General features: G+C 51.9%; 3 protein-coding genes across 3 annotated transcripts in view; 2 read left to right on the plus strand and 1 right to left on the minus strand.

Annotated features, from left to right (window-relative positions):
• SETD1B (SET domain containing 1B, histone lysine methyltransferase) overlaps window positions 1-5570 on the plus strand; it is a 52575-nt gene extending 47005 nt beyond the window's left edge. The window contains exon 18 of the mRNA XM_065692193.1: window positions 566-5570. Coding sequence (XP_065548265.1) covers window positions 566-739 — 174 coding nt within the window. The 3' untranslated portion in view covers window positions 740-5570. The remainder of the gene's footprint in view (window positions 1-565) is intronic.
• Window positions 5571-6682: 1112 nt separating this feature from the next.
• HPD (4-hydroxyphenylpyruvate dioxygenase) lies at window positions 6683-12129 on the minus strand. The gene is given in 15 exon segments (XM_065692194.1): window positions 6683-7431; window positions 7590-7706; window positions 7827-7949; window positions 8396-8467; window positions 8771-8933; window positions 9072-9149; window positions 9293-9396; window positions 9510-9599; window positions 9726-9808; window positions 9892-9934; window positions 10114-10218; window positions 10738-10800; window positions 11695-11721; window positions 11939-11974; window positions 11977-12129. Coding segments are annotated over 15 exon segments (1353 nt in total). The 5' UTR covers window positions 12115-12129; the 3' UTR covers window positions 6683-7320.
• Window positions 12130-13062: 933 nt separating this feature from the next.
• Window positions 13063-16697, plus strand: PSMD9 (proteasome 26S subunit, non-ATPase 9). The gene is made up of 6 exons (XM_065692252.1): window positions 13063-13255; window positions 13339-13441; window positions 14197-14390; window positions 15059-15160; window positions 15673-15761; window positions 15897-16697. The coding sequence occupies exons 1-6, from the start codon at window positions 13142-13144 to the stop codon at window positions 15922-15924; spliced, it is 630 nt and encodes a 209-aa protein (XP_065548324.1). The 5' UTR covers window positions 13063-13141; the 3' UTR covers window positions 15925-16697.
• Window positions 16698-16702: the final 5 nt, after the last annotated feature.

A 16702-nucleotide genomic window follows, 5' to 3' on the forward strand; every position in this document is an offset into this window, starting at 1 on the left:
GCATAAAGAGATTTATGAGACACAATAAATAGAACACGCAGCAAGACAAAGAGCACTCAGAATCCTCCTGACTGTGTTGGGAGACCCTGATGGACACTGTTCAAACCTCTCTAACAAATATTTCTTTAAGCTGAATTTCAGTATTGTTATTCAGTGGGAGCAGTCTCCTTCTAGTGCCCAGACTGGAAAAATGTTTTCTGCCCTGGCAATTAGAGAAGCTGCTTTCTTGTCTGCTCTGTATTGCAGTCTACACTCAAAGGCTTAGCTGCCTGAGCAAATTATTAAGCATTAGTTGAGCTGCTCTTAACCTGTGACAGACTTGGTGGAGCATCATCCAAGCTCCTCTGTACCACAGATGACCAGAATATGGTATTTTGGGGGATCTCTGTTTTCTGGCTTCATGCCTCCCTCTGTCAGCTTTCCCTGGGTTTGCACTCTGGAAGCATGACTGAGGCTATATAAGGAAAGGACTGCCCTGTTTTATTTTAGCTTGGAATAATTGTGGAGACTGGGAAGCTACAGCCATCAGGAACCTAAATCATTACCTGTTCTATCACCCTTGCAGCCAAATTGCTATGCTAAAGTGATCACGGTGGAGTCTCAAAAGAAGATTGTCATCTACTCCAAACAGCACATCAATGTGAATGAGGAAATTACCTATGACTACAAGTTTCCAATTGAGGATGTAAAAATCCCATGTCTCTGTGGCTCTGAGAACTGCAGGGGAACCCTGAACTGAACTCAAGGTTTCTCATCACACTTGCACCTTCGGCCATGTCAAAACTGTGGTAACCAGGTGTGGTTGCACTTTGCCAAATAAAAAAGGAAAAACAAAACAAAAAAAAAAAAACAGGAAAAAAAGGAACAAAAAATCAAAAAGGAAAAAAAAATTAAAAAAGAGAGGAAAAAAGAGAAGAAAAACCCCAAGTTTCGCACTTCTGCCAGGATCATGAATGACAGCAAAAGCGCACACGCTTACGAGGACTGTTCATGTTTCAGGTGCTCTTTCCTTTTCAGATCCTACGCGCACACAAAAAGGTGATAACCATTTTGTGGCATGGTCTATCCAAACACTAGCTTCTCTGTTCAGTCCCTACAGTAATGCTCCAGAATGGAATAATGGTACCTTTTTCTTTTTTTTTTTTCAATTGTTTTTCTAAACCTTCATCTTTTCATCAATGCTGCTACCTTTTTCTCATCAGTTCTGTTGGTTGAAAAAAACATTCAACGTTTAAATGTGAAGCAGAGACTGAAAATGCCATATAGGGTTTGTTGGGAGCTTGATTGGCTGAAATTGCACAGATTTCTCAGAGTAAGCTGTAAATAAATGTAAGGTTGATGTTACAGAGGAAGCCAGAGGCTTGAGGGGGTGTGAATGGGGCTGTGTGTGTGTGTGATAGGGTGTGTGTATGTACGGAGACGTGTCTGCAACCAGACTCCAGGTGAACTGTCCTGCCTTTTCGTTAGGGATGAGCCTGAACAAGTCCCCCTAAGCCAGACACCTGGGGAAGAGCCAGGTCAGCTGCAGACCTCAACGCCTTGGGCTTGTCTCTAATTTTCATATGCCATGCTGGTATATTGGGGGATCAAAACCTCTGCACCTGTACGTGAAAAAATACGTGGATACCACAATGACTAGTAAGGAGTCGAGTCAGTTGTGTTGCTGTAGCATTGTGGCACGGTGTGTGGCCTTCGGGGATGCCTGTTTCTTGGAGATCGGTTTGTCTTGCATGCAAAAAAAAGGCTGAAGCTGAGATTAAGTGGACAATTCAGCCCATGTTTGCACTGTAGGGATCTTACCCTCCTTGGAAGCATGCACTATGGCCCACGTTTTTGATAGGATTTCCTTCCTGTAGATGGGAAACAGGCTGATGTGTGTCTTGTGTTAATTTTCTCTCATTTTTGTCTGCATTTCCCTGCCCTTTCAGCTTGTATGTGGAGTATTTGCTCTGTCCTTGAATATGGGAAATGCCTCCTGTGATAGGAACAAGCTGCACGGCGCTGCTCTCCTCCCTCTGTTACTCAGTAACTTGGCCTGGGGTGGTCCTATCTTTCCAATAAGAACATAGTAAAAGTGTCCCTGGGAGAATCCTGTCCTCCCCCATCTACAGCATGAAAATGAATGCTTCTTTAAATTGGGAAGGCATGTTTTGAAATTACTTTTTGATATATTTTGTCCTTGTAGATGTGCTGAGGTGAAGGCTGCAGCTCTTTGAGAGGTCCCATTTAAAAATGGGGCAAAGCACCAAAGAAATACTTCTTTGGATGTGATCTGGAAATGTTAAATGACCATTCAGGTATAGACAGGATCACTTTTTCAACTTGCATTGAACTTCTCCTGCTTTAAAAGTAGAGATGAATTGTACTAAAACCTTTTCAATTGGCTTCTAAGGGGAGGTTGCAATGTCATTATGAAATGGGAAGATGATCTGTGTAACGAAACATCTTCTCCCCAACAGAACAAATTGCACAGCTGTGTTCTTGTAGCCTTCCAAAATCAGGGATAATTCCTCTGTCACCACAGCTTCGCCATCAGAGGTTACCACCTTGCAAAAGAGTTTCCTGGGAGGTTTTCCAGCTGTTACATGGAGCTGCCAGGCCCACACTGCACTTCTTCAGACAAAAAGCTGGAAAGAATAGGAACACACAGACTGCTACGAGCTGCCTTAATACTGCCTGTATTTCTGTCTGAGGTGAGGAGATTGTTGTTGAGATTGGAGAGCCCATAGTCTCATCTCTTGGTTTTGGTTTGGTTTGTTGTTTCCCCCCACCCCTGCCCCAACTTTATAAACCTCTCCAGCAGTTGGGTAACAGTGACCCAGAACCTAAAACTATGAGAAGCACAACTAGTTTCTGTCGCTGAACATTGGTTGTAACTGCAGCGATGGCAGGAGCATTTGGGAGCTAAACCTGTTTCTCAATTTTGTTGTATTCTTTGGTTAAGTCAGGTTCATCTTGTGTTGATGCTCCAGCTGGCAGCTGTGCAGCTTGGCCTTTTACTTTCAAAACTTAGGAAATGCACAGAAGTTTCCTGTTTCTTAGAACTGAAGCCCCTGCGTGTGGCAGTTCTGCCGATGTCCTTGGCCTTCTTCCTCTCTGGTCCATCAGACCAGTGCATTAACGGTGGTTTTGTGGGGGCAAAGACACCCTAAATGGCTCAGCCCCTATGTACCCATTGACAGTGTTGCATTTCCCAGCATGTCAGTGTGCTCTGGATGGGATTAGCCCCTGTGGTTTGCCTTAATCTTTGTTGCGGAGAGGTGGGAAGGAGGCAGGTTGCGGTCTTCTGAAAAAAGACCTGCAGGTTGGGGTTCTTCACTGCAGTTTTAGGAGTACCAAAGGGATTTGGGTACCTAAGTCACTTGGGTACTTCTAAAACTGCCTGTAACCCATCTGGTTTTAGGATGCCAGACAAACAACATGAGTTTTTGGAAGAACCAGGCTCCCAGTAGTTTCCCAGTAGGAAACAGAGCTGTTGGACTTCTGAAAAACCACGTTAGTCTGGTCTCAAAGCCAAACCTGAGGCTTTTCTCCCCCATAAATCTTGGCTTGCAGAGTCCTACCTGTGCAGCTCTTGTCTCAGACTCCAAAACTGCCCCATTCCCAAACCAAATTATCTTACAGTGAGGATTCTGTGTGTGGTTTAGTGATTTCCATGAGCTGCTGCAGTTGCCTGTGGCTGCTCTGTCCCGGCACGCTGGTGGGGTCTCATCAGGACAGGGGAGCCCTGCAGCCACGGACGTGGTTTTGGAAGGCAGCCCCATACAGATACCTCTCTAATCCCTCCTGGGCCCTTTGGCTTGTACTTAGAAAGGGGTGAGATGAGGGAAAGGCAGTAGGTGTGCGATTCACACCCCAGCCTGGATGAGACCCAGTGTTTGCCTCTGTAGTCAGCACAGGCACCCCATGGAAATAGTGGCAAGGACTAAAAAGAAACCTCACCAGCATATGCTGCTTTACAGAGAGATTTACTGAAGTTGTTTTGGTTGCTGGAAAGCCTGTCCCCAGTTTATTTTCACCTAAATTGAAACCTAAGGCCAAAAAGAGACCTTATGCTCCCTGCAGAATTCTGTCTCCCCAGGTGAAATGACCCAAGAGAACAGTGCAAAAGCTCTGGAATTAGAACTTAAACCTTTAGTTTCCCAGTGTGAAGCTGGCTGGGGTTCAGGGTGCAGATGCCTCCACGGTTGGAGTTCCTAGGAAGTGAGCTCTGTGCTTGCAGGTCCTGCCTGCTGCTGCCCAACACCTTTGTTTATCCATTCGGTTCTTCCCCCCTGTTTGCAATTCCAGGTTGGTCCCAATAAGTGGTCTGTGATTGCTGGGGGGTCTGGGAGGGGAAGGGGCTCATCTTGCAGATATTTATATTGTATAGAGCAGCTTATTTCTACAAGGAAAAACAAAACCATTTTTAAACTCCAACAAACAGTACTTTCAGTTCCGGTTTTTGTGACCTTTTTCAGGGATCATTTCAGTGCATTTCTGTATAAAATAAAAATTTAAGGAAAAAAGGATTTTGAAGTATCAAAAAGAAAAAAAATGCATCTTCTGTACATAGGCAAAGTCAAGAATCTTCTCTTCAGACACTGTTTCTTGTAGAAACATGTTGAAAATTTTTTTGCTGATTTCTTTGTACTTCAAGAGCATGTAAATAATTTATTAAAAGTGACTATTGTAATTTGGAGTTCTTTTTAAACAGATCCCAGCTCTAAATCATGTCGAGAAGATGGGGAGGAAGAAGGACTTCAGTATAGCAAAGGAGCTGGTGGCATTTACAGCTTGTGTCAAGCTTTGTATAATGTAAATTCTGTATAAATACGGGGGTTTTTGTCAAATAAATAGATGGAATTAGAAGCATTAAGAAACTGAAGACAAAAAAATTGCCAAGTCAAGGCTTCTTCTTTCCCCTCCCCTCCGTCTGAAACCTAATGTGCAAAATCTATTTATTTCAAGCGAGGAAATGTGTACAGTCTAATAGACAACCTAAAGCGTATTTAAGCGAGTTTGCAACTGGATTGTTTTCAAGTTAATATTTGTGTTTTGTTTTCATGAGTTTCCTCCTTAATTGCCACTGTAGTATTTGTCCAAGTGAAACGAAACACAGCGGAACGGGCACTCTAAACCCAGTGGGCTGTTGTAAAAGCAAAGTGGAAAGAACAACCCCCGCTCCCAATCGTTGCAGTTGTCCGGTTGGTTCAATTCACAGTGTGAAAATAAGGGCCCTCCTTTAGAAGGAGGTAAGTCAAATGGTTTGCAATTAATGAAAATCAAATCCTTTTTGTTCTTTTTAAGTTCCTTTAACAAACAAAAAGAAAAGAAACCCCAACTCTGCTTTGAAGATTTAGGATTTCTGCTTTTTCTTTCGTTAAGCCAGTTTATAAATTTAGGAATGTTTTGTGCATATAGAATCTGTCACCAGTATGTATCTTGTTTTGAAGAAAGTGTTTTTGTTGTGGATGTGTCATGCTGTATATATTTGTTCATATTTTTGTGAATTGAATACTATGTACCATTGTATTATAGTAACTTTTATAAAGGAAACCATAAATATACTGACTTTTCTTACAGAAAAATTTATGTTGTGCTTAATGTACAGCCAGGGCAGCTCTTTGCTCTCAGACCCATGCTGGAACCGGGTGAGCAAAAGGAACCAGATCCAGAAAGAGAGCAGTCCAAAGAGCTGAGTATCAGCAAAGTTAACTGAAGCTATCAATTCTGGTGAGCAGGAAATGACAGATTACTTTGAGCAACATTCTACTGCATGAAAGAAATATGTGAGTGATTTAAGTTTATAAACTTAAAATTGTCTTAGTATTAAACATTCTTACAACCCTTAAGAGCTGAAGCCCCTGCCACGGTGCTGGGTGTCCCTGTCCCATCTGCCCTCAGTGGTGCAGCCCAGGCCTGTGAGGGGTCTCTGCTCCTGGATTTCTCTGAATTCACCTTTTCTTAATCACTGTTTTAACTTCGTGGAAGAGAAAGTTCTTAACCTGCCAAGCGGGTGTTGGTGTAGCTGGTTTGGGTCAGAGGCCCTTTGGTTTCTTCGGTTTAAATCAGTTTATTCACACCTGAAGTGAATCCTGTTACCTGTGGTTTGCAGGAGGGGGAACCACTGAGGTTTGATGTGGATGAAAGCACAGCCTGGAGCTGCCATGTGACGCCCTCCCTCACTGGGGGTTGCTGCTGTGAACATGGTGGTGGCCAAAGTGGCTTCTCTGAGCTTTAGAAAAGACACCCAGAGCAGAGGTGAATGGTGTGGCTGATGGAGGAGGGAATGAAAGAGATAAGAAAGAACTTAGGCTGTAGATGACTTCCCAGCTTGGTTCTTGGTTTCTGTCACTGGCCACTGTGTTGGAAGGGATGCGGATGCAGGACAACCTGTGTGGGGCAGGAGGCAGCAGGGCTCAGCCTGGAGGGTGGCTGGATGGAGCTGGTCTAAGGAGCCTGTCCTGAGCCAAGGGCTTGGCAGGGCCTTTGGCTACTCAGGGTTTGAGCAGCTTCAGTGCTGGGTAATGGGAGCAGGGAAGCTGTGGAGGGAGATGTGCAGCATTAGGAGACCCTGAGGTGTTCTTCAGCAGTTGCGTGCTGAGGTCTGTGGGGTCCTCAGGGAGCAGTTGACCTGCAGCCACATGAACACAGGGTAGAGGCTCCAGCCTGACACATGTGAGGTATGAGGAACTCAAGCTGTGACAGAAAAGGGTTTAATCGTGTGACTGGGGAAGGTCCCCTTTCAAAGAACAGTGACAACACCAGAGCGATGCGCAGAGGGAGCTTTGCATGTGCAACCAGGATGTGAGCCAAGGAATCCGTGCCGATGCCAGCAATTCCTTCTTGGAACATGGGAGAAAACCCAACCGTTCATTAACGCAGGAATTTACAGGTATTAGAGCAAGACTGTTTCCTTGTGAAGGCTGAAATAGGTAAATCACATAAAGTCTCGTTCCAGAATGTTGTAGCTATCCTAAACCCATGTGTTTAACCTCAGCTAATTCGAGTCTGAAAGCAATTAAACCCTCACAAAATGGGATGCACAGAGGCCAAGGCCTCCAAGCTTTCCTCTCCCAGCTTCCTGCGGTCCTAAACCTAACAGAAAACCTTGGCTACACTAAATTTAAATACTCCCAGTTGTTTCTTCTCTCTTCCTCCATAGTTGCAGGTCTTCAGCTGGGCTGGGGTAGGTGTTGAGTCCTTCTGCACTTCCAACTTGGCAGCAGCTTCCCTGGCTTCATGGCACTTGGGACTGGGTATTTACCAAAACAGGGGCTGTTCCCCAGTTCATTTGTGACTCGGCTCATGAGGGCTGAGGCTGTTTTCTGCCCCCTCTTAGATGCAGCTGGTCTCCCCGTTGGGCTCCAGCACAGTCAGGTTTCCTCTTGCATCTTGATCCATTTCGATGGCTTCAAACAGAGACTTGAAGTTCCCGGCACCGAAGCCCTGTGGAGATGACAGCAACATGAGAGACCATGGGGATGGGCAGCAGGTCCTTCATCTCCAATGTGGCCAGCAAAGAGCAGCACCAAGATCTGCCTGGGTGATGGTATGTGATGGCCCTGAGGTCTTAAAGCCAAGATCCATGTGAAATCCTCACCAACCTGGTGGTTGTGCCGCTGGATGACCTCCAGGAAGACCGTGGGTCTGTCTTGAACAGGTTTGGTGAAGATCTGGAGCAAGTAGCCTTTCTCATCAAAATCCACCAGGATTTTCAGTTCCTGGAGGAAAGAAACAGGAGCAAGGGGATCCCTTTGTGTCACCCTCATCCCTGCAAAACGCTCCATGGAGCTGGCCTAGCCCCTGGCAAACCTTTTGCCTCTCAGGCCGGTTTCACTCACCGCCAGCTTGTCGATGTTCTCCTTCACTTTGATTTTGGCAGTTTTCAGCCTCTCCCGCAGCATCTGGTAGTAGCTGGACGGGACATCCATGAACTGCACACCTCGTTGCTTCAAGTTGGTGATCTGCAAGGCAGGAGAGACCCTGGGGTTGGTCAGGCATGGGGCTGGTTTGTGGTAGAGGTTTGTGTCAAGAGCATTGCCTGGGACAGGCAGCATCAGGAGGCAACCTGATGGCTGTGGCCAACCCATGGCTTTGGCCAACCTTGTGTGGGGACCTGTCCTACCATCTCACTTTGGGCACCAGGAACAGGAGGACCCAAGATGCCCTCTCCAGGCAATGCAGAGAGTTTGCCACCGTGCAAGGATGCTTCATCCCTCCCTGACCCACCAGAACCTCTGGAGGCCCTTTGGTCTAGAGAGGAGCCCAAAACAAGTGCTCAGCAGCAGCTGGGCTCAATCCAGAGCAGCATCTGCCCCAGGGAGAGGTGGGTGATGTGCTGTGGTGGCTCAGCCCAGCAGCCCTGTGACAAGGTCTGTGCCCAGCAGGACAGGACAGGAGCTGCACTCACTGCTGAGATGATGTCGGATGTGTTCAGTGCGATGTGCTGCACTCCAGCCCCTCCATAGTAATCGATGTATTCCTACAGAGAGAAAGTGTCACCATGTTAGTGGCAGCACAGCTACAGCGTGCAGAAGGCTGAGTGGGGGCTGAAGTCATGACAGCAAAATCAGCTCAGGACACCATGAAATGAAGACACTGTTGTTGAGATCAGGGGTAAAACAGCTCTGTCCTGGTGGTTCTCCCAGGAACCTGAGCCAGAGCCAGGGCTGCCTTCCAGTCAGCATCAGCTTCAAATCACTGACCCCTTGGTCCCTTTGCTTTCATCAAAGCCCCACTCCAGGCAGTAGCAGCCTTGATGGATCAACCATGAGCATCCACTCACCTGAATCTGGGATTTCTTCTTGCCAAACGCTGGCTCATTGATGGGCATCTTAATGGTCTCTTCATAGTTGGTGACCACGATAGAGCGCAGGGCGCTGAACTCCGTGTGCAGCTGCTTGTCATCCACTGACCAGAAGCGGTGGAAGAGCAGGTTCTTCTGGTACCTGCCCAGGCCACAAAGGGCACCATCAAGTCCCTCGCTCCATCCTCTCACTAATTAAGCTCTGGCTTAATTAGCCACAGCCCCTGCCATCAGAAACATGAGCCCAGCGAGTGGTGCTGCTGCTCCACCCCACTCTTACCAGTCTGCCACTGGGACCATCTGGAGGTCAGGCTGGTTCCCCACAACGTGGTCAATGAAGTTGAGCTTGGCGCTTGGTCTGCAGGGGGAAGCCAGGGGTGACCCTCAGCTGGGCTCAGGAGCACACCACAGCACAGTGGGGTCCCATCCTGCCCCTTGGTGGCACATCCCATGGGCACACAGTGACAAAGAGCCGGGCAGAACCTTCTGGGAAGCACTCACAGCTTTGGCAGCAGGGGGTCCCTGAAGAGGGGCGGGTAGTACCCGGGCAGGAAGAGGCCTCTGTAGTTGAGCTTTTCTATCAGGGTGTGAGTGGTGTCACCGTACTGCAAGAGGGGGGAAAGCGGTTCTGTTGTGGCCTTTTGGGACCTCCTGGGTCCAGGCTGCTCCCCAGACCCCGCTCTGTTGCGGGCTCAGCTCCACAGCTCCCTGCTCTCACCGTCTGGATCACCGCGAACTTCACCTTCCCGAATTTGTCCTCCTCTACCCAGGGCTCCTTCAGCACCGCAGCACCGCGCTCCTTGGCTTTCTGTGCAGGAGGAGATGGGCCCCTTGTGCTGCAGCTCTAATGTGCTTGGGGGGACACATCCCCAGGCCCTTCCCCACCTCTCCTCACTGTTTCAGGGTGCGGGATGGAGCCGCGGGGCTGCCTCACCTGCACAATGAAGTCACAGTCCTCCACCTCGAAAGCGATGTCCTTCACCCCATCACCATGCTTCACCAGGTGCTCACCCATCTCTGCCCGGAGCAAGAGCAGCCACAGCCATGAGCAGAGCTGCTTTGCTCCACCATGGCCATTTCCCCCCCCACAGGACACCTACCTTCATTGCCTGGGTTGAGGGCAGATGAGAGGACAAACACGATCTGGCAAGGAAGAGAGAGGCGAGCGATGGAGACTGCAGCGTGGCTGCAGCCCCAGCCTTGGGCAGGGGCATCCGAGGTGCAGGGTTTAATGGTGCAGATGGGTTTTGGCAGCACCCATGTGCCCAACAGCAGCTCATTCCCCCTTGACTTCCACCCTGGCAGTGGCATCAGCCCCTTACCTTGTCCTGCTTGATGACGTGTGACACCACCTCCCTGCTGCCGGTCTCCAGCCCCCGGTATGCCAGCTCCTCGAACCCCAGCTTGTTGCAGTAATAGGATGCAGCCTGCAGGCAGGCGAGAGCCCCCCCAGGTGAAGCCACATCAGTGCTTGTGAACCTCCATTTCCACGGGGCTCCCCCCCCCACCAAACCAGAACATCACCAACAGCCCACGAGGAACAGCCACTATGGTGTATGCATGGCCATTGGCAGGTGGGGAGCTGTCACCACATCAAAATGGTCCTGCCTGTGTCCCGTTCACCTGTGAGGCTGGGTGAAAAGCAGCTCAGGTCTGAAGCAGAAGGGGTTTAAATTCAGTGGTGGCTTTTGGCAGTGAGTGACACAGAGCTGCTGTCACGAGGCCTCATTGCTCTGCAGCCCGGTGGCCATGGCCCTGTGCACGTCCCAGTGTGTGTTTCCCCGCGCACACCCCCGGCAGCGCCCCTTGCCTTGCGCAAGGGTGCTCAAGGCCACTGCCCGGGGCCGTGCTGGTGGGACAGGGACAGCTTTGGGATGGAACGCCCCCCCCAGCAGCCAATAACCAGTATCTGTGTCTGCCCCGTGCCCAGCCACATGCAGCCTCACCTGCTTGGCGTTGCCGACCCAGAAGGTGATGGAGTGGAAATGGATGAAGCGGCCTTGCAGGGGCTAAAGGGAAAGGGAAAACAGAGCTGAGAGATGTCACCACAGCCCTTCCCACAGCGCTGCTCATCTGCAGGCCAGGGAGAAGCAGCGGCTGTGACTGCAAATGCATCTTCTGTGAATACACCGGAATCATAGAGCCCCAGCCTGGTTTGGGTTGAAGGGACCTCAAAGCTCACCCAGCTCCAACCCCTGCCACAGGCAGGGACCCCTTCCACTGGAGCAGCTTGCTCCAAGCCCCTGTGTCCAACCTGGCCTTGAGCACTTCCAGGGATGGGGCAGCCACAGCTTCTCTGGGCACCCTGTGCCAGCGCCTCAGTTTACCAGGTGAATCCCCATTTCCTGCCCTGAAGCAGCAGCTTCCAAAGTGCTTCACAACTGCAGGACACTGCAGGTGGATGCTGCAAAGCCCCAGCTCTGGCGCTGCAGCCATCCCAGTGCTCCCCGTGAGCTGCCAGCCTGGCTGTTAAACATTAATTACCCCCAAAACACCCTTACACAACCCCAGCACTGGGCCACTGAGCTCTGCTCCCCATCACCGACTGACCCACTGTGGGGGACAGCCATGGGGTGGAAAGCGTTTGGTAGGGGGAAAAGGTGGTGAATGGAAATAAATGTTGTAAGCAATGAAAGTCCTGCTTAGGCTCTGGGGCTGGACCCACCACCTCCCATTTGTCACCCGCCTCCCAGACCAGAGAGAAAAAGGAAATGAAAAGGTTCCAATTATTATCGCTGCTTTACGATGAGGAACCGCGTCCTGTGCGGTGCAGCCGGAGAGGAGTTTTAGTTCTGATTGTACCAGATAATCAAGGAGTAAGGAATGAGTATTATTTGCACTAACACAGCTGATGTTTCTCAGCAGGCAGCAGGGCAGGACCATGGACACGCAATGGCTCTTACCTTTTCTCCCTTGTCCGTGTAAGATGTCTGAAAGAGAAGCAGAAAGAGAGATGTTAGCGGCTCAGGAGGGTACCTCAGCCCCCATGGAGCTCTGATCCAAAGGTCAGTGTGCGAGGCACAGCTCTTCTACATGAAGAACAGCCACTAATCCATCTGAATTCAAGCAGGATTAACCCCAGTAAAGCTCCTGGATGTCCCTTGCCATTAAACCCCAAACGTCTGATTCCCATCTGCTGCCCCTCACCATTTTTGTGCCCTGGTGATGTGACAGCGGCAGAGAGAGTGCAAGTACAGGAGGACATTTAATATAGTGGTGGGACGAGGAAGCTCCTCCTCGGCTCCACCTTCTCCCACCCCCAACCGAAGCCTTTGTGACCGGGGGGTGTGTGTTTGCTTTGGGCTGGGATCCACCAGCGTCATCCCATGGGTGGCTTCCAGGTGTCACGGGGTCCTTTGCAGCCCTGGCTGCAGCTCAGCAGGGTGGAATGCGGATGGTGAGCGTGCATGGACATGAACATTTCCAACTGGGACCTTTAAGCTCATCCAGTCCAACTGTTCCCAGCACTGCCAAGGCCACCACTGACCCATGGCACCGAGGCCTCGTCTCCATGGGGTGTGAACACTTGTAGGGACGGTGCCTGCAGCCCTGCCCTGGGCAGCCTGTTCCAATGCCTGAGCACCCTTTGGGGAAGAAATTGTTCTTCAGCTCCATCTAATCCTGCCCTGGTGCAGCTTGAGGCCGGTTCCTCTTGTCCCATCCCTTGTTCCTTGGGAGCAGAGCCCAGCCCCTCCTGGCTCCATCCTCCCGTCAGGCACTTGTAGGGAGCCATCAGGTCCCCCCTGAGCCTTCTCTTCTCCATCTGAACCCCCCAGGTCCCTCAGCGTTCCCCATCACACTTGGGCTCCAGGCCCTGCACCAGCTCCATGCCCTTCTCTGGCCCCGCTCCAGCCCCTCAATGTCTCTCTTGTAGTGAGGGGCCCAGAGCTGAACACAGGATTTGAGGTGCAGCCTCACCAGTGCCCAGTGCAGGGGAGCAGCCACTGCCCTGGCCCTGCTGCCGCACTGGTGCTGGTGCAGGCCAGGATGCTGGGGGCTTCCTGTCTGCCTGGGCACCTGGGCTCCTGCTCAGCTCCATCAGTCAGCACCCCAGCTCCTTTCCCAGGAGCAGTTTCCAGCCGCGCTTCCCTGCACCTGGAGCGCTCCAGGAGGTTGCTGTGGCCCAAGTGCAGGTCCCGGCACTTCCCTGTTGAACCTCATCCCGGCGGCCGCCGCCCATTGCTGCCCCGTCACCCGCGCGCAACCACGTGCCGCTGCCAACGCCGCGTCACTGCCAACGCTACGTCACACCACACCCCCGTGGGGGCGGAGCCTCGCCCCGCCCCGCCCCGCCCGTCCGGCTGTGACGCGCTTTGTCCGCTGCCAGCGCCCGTCGCGGCTGTCGCGGCCATGGACCCCCCCGGCGGCAGCCGCCCGGTCACGGTCAGCGACGTGCAGGAGCTGGTGCGGCGCAAGGACGAGCTGGAGGCGCGGATCAAGGCCTGCTACGAGCTGCTGGAGAGCGTCAGTGCGGCGGGGCGCGGGCGGGGCGCGGGGCCGGGCTGCAGCACCGGCCCGCGGCCCCACGGACGCTTCTTCCCTCGCAGCAAAAGGGCGTGGGGATGAACGAGCCGCTGGTGGACGCGGAGGGGTTCCCCCGCGACGACATCGACCTGTACCAAGTGCGCACCGCCCGGCACAACATCATCTGTGAGTGAGGGACGGGCGGCGGGGCCGCTCCGGACCGGGCAGAGGGCTGGGAGCTGGGGTGGTTCTGCAGCGGGAGAGAAGGCTCCTGAAGGGGAGAGCGCAGAGCAGCTCCAGTGCCTGAAGGGGCTGCAGGAAACCCGGAGAGGGGCTTGGGACAAGGGCCTGTAGGGACAGGCCAAGGGAATGGCTTTAACCTGCCCGAGGGGAGACTGAGCTGAGCTCTTAGGCAGAAGCTCTTCACTGCGAGGGTGCTGAGGCACTGGCACAGGGTGCCCAGAGAAGCTGTGGCTGCCCCATCCCTGGCAGTGCTCAAGGCCAGGTTGGACACAGGGGCTTGGAGCAAGCTGCTCCAGTGGAAGGGGTCCCTGCCCGTGGCAGGGTTGGAGCTGGGTGAGCTTTAAGGTCCCTTCATCCCAAACCAGGCTGGGGTTCTGTGATTTGTGAAGTTCAGTGAAGCACTATTGTGGTGTTTGTAGAATCAAGTTGGGGTAAAGAACAGCTGGGGTGGTTTGGGGAAGTTTCGGGTAGGTTTTGGGTAGTTTTCTATGTCTTAACTTCTACCGATAGACAAACATCTGTGAGCAGGGCTGGCACCCGCGCCTCAGACAGCACCAGCAGAGGTTATGGGTAGCCCCAGCTGGGGCCCGGGCTGCCCATCCCAGCATCTCCGCACGGCTGTGCGGAGGAACACGCTCTGAGCAAGAGCCCTGAGCTGTAACTCGCTGTGCTCCTTGTGTGCCCCGCTGCGCGCGCAGGTCTGCAGAACGACCACAAGGCCCTCATGAAGCAGGTGGAGGAAGCTCTGCACCAGCTGCACGCCCGCGAGAAGGAGAAACACGCCCGGGACGAGGCGGAGGCGAGGGCCGAGGCGCTGAGCCAGAGCCAGAGCCTGCCACAGCCCTTTGCCAGGGTGAACGCCGTGACCCCGGGGTCTCCTGCCGGCGTATCGGTGAGCCCGGGGGTCTGACAGCTCCTGGGGAGCGCTTCTGGACACGGAGGGGGAGCTCAGCGCACGGCTCTCCCTGCCTCCTGTCATAGGTGGGAGTAAGCTGGGGGCTTGGGTAGGGAATAAGTGTTCTCTTCCCGGCTGTATCCTTGCACCACACAGCTCATTCCAGGCCTCACTGACCATTCCAGGCTCGGTAGTTCTGGAGAGGGACTCTTCGTTAGGGACTGTAGTGACAGGACAAGGGGTAATGGGTTCAAACTTAAACAGGGGAGGTTTAGATCGGATATAAGGGAGAAGTTCTTTCCTGTTAGGGTGGTGAGGCACTGGGATGGGTTGCCCAGGGAGGTTGTGAGTGCTCCATCCCTGGCAGTGTTCAAGGCCAGGTTGGATGAAGCCTTGGGTGGGGTGGTTTAGTGTGAGGTGCCCCTGCCATGGCAGGGTTTGGAACCAGATGGTCTTAAGGCTGTTTCCAACCCAAACCATTCTGTGATTCTATGATAAAACAGGACAGAGGAGTGAGTACTTGCTGCTTTCCAAGGACATGGAGAGTTGCCTGAATGGGGACAAGAGTAGTGTCATAGCCCGTCTCTTTCCACGTGGCTGGGTGAAGGGTGATGCTCCTGTCTTTGGAGAAGGCAGGCGCTCATCTCTCTTCTGCCTCTGTGCAGGGGCTCCAGGTGGATGATGAGATTGTGGAGTTTGGCTCTGTCAACGTGAACAACTTCCAGAACCTGCAGAACATCGCCACAGTGGTGCAGCACAGCGAAGGGGTGAGCTCTTTCTGCTCTGCCTGCACTCTCTCGCCTGTCTCCCTTAGCCACAGCTTTTTCTATTCACTAAGATCTCCAGCATCGTTGTTTTCATGTCAGAAACAGCGTCAAGTTCAGTGCGTGCTGGTTTAGCCTTGTTCTGACAGCACTGAGCAAATCCCTGCTGGTTAGAAGAGAGCTAAGAGGGGTGTGCTCTTTGCTGCAAGCATCATATTGCCTGCTCTCCCCTGGGGGCTCCCTGCAGCAGCAGGCTGTGTTGCTCTGCCACCCCCGTGGGCTCACCAAAGATGCTGCCACAGCCATCGAGTGCTTTAAAGTGGAAGTGAGAGATCTGGAGACGTCTGTACACAAAATGCTCTCTTCTTTCAGATCTGGCTGCAGGGACGGGAGTGGGTGCTGCTAAAGAGCATCTCCCCTGGGCCTAAACCCTTCTGGTGCTTTGGCAGAAGAAGGAAGAGCGTTGCCTTGGTGCTGGGAAGTTATTCTTTCTCTTGGTATCTTCTGCGTTTCAGAGGCCCCTGAGCGTGACTGTGATCCGTGGCGGCAGAAAAGTGCACGTGGGGCTGATCCCAAAGCGCTGGGCTGGGAAGGGCCTCCTGGGGTAAGCTGCTCTTTCACTTCGAACAGATGAAGCCCCCCCGCAGCTGTGGTGGCTCTGATTCATCCCATGCCACATCTTCTGTGCCTGTTCCAGAACTGAGCTTCCAGTGTTTCCTTCTGCCCTCTTCTTTTTCAGCTGCAATATCGTTCCCTTGCAGAGATAACCATCGCCTGGAAAACGATAAAGCCGAAGCTTGTGCCTGCTTTCTGGATTCTGGTCTGGCTTGAAAACTCTGTGGTTTTGGTGACAGAACTGATTTGGAGGCTGTGAGCACTGGGTGCCCGGCTCCAGAGTGGAGAGGTTCTGATGGAGCAGGGCCTGCTGCAATTCAGGATGGCGCTGGCTCATCGGGAATAACCTGCAGCACTGCAGGACTTGACTTCTCCTCTCTTACACCTTGTATTAGAGTGGAATGAGGTTATAGAGAGACCCAAACCTCACCTGATAAAGGCTCCAAAGAGCACAAGATGCTCTTGGTGACAACGAACCATTCCTTTTCACCTCACTTACACAATTCCTCACTGAACATCTCATAATACACGTTAAGGAGTCCCGGAGCACTTTGTGGTGTCGTTAATAGTAGTTGATAGTCAAGAAATGCACAGCTTTGACTTCCTCTCCCCCGTGCTACCACAACTTTTGAAGTCACCAAACACCATGGAGGAATTCTTGAGATGCCTCCTTATTTGAAGTTAAGGAGATAAGCAATAGGGCCTATAATTCTGCGTAGGTTCCCTTTTAGCAGCTCACAAAGTCCTGGTTAAAGTACCTCTAATCCAGCTTCGCCTTTGCTTTGAATTGTTCTTTTTTATCTTTCTGTTTGCAGTGGTTGGGTTTGGGGGGCTTGAGCTCTGTGAGGGGATGTTGGGGGTGGTTGGGTTGGTTTCCAGTGAGCTTCAAAATACTCTCCCAAAGCAATAAAACAGACGAACTTCACTCCT

This window comes from Lathamus discolor, chromosome 12 (assembly GCF_037157495.1).
Source record: "Lathamus discolor isolate bLatDis1 chromosome 12, bLatDis1.hap1, whole genome shotgun sequence".
Lineage (NCBI taxonomy): Eukaryota > Metazoa > Chordata > Aves > Psittaciformes > Psittacidae > Lathamus > Lathamus discolor.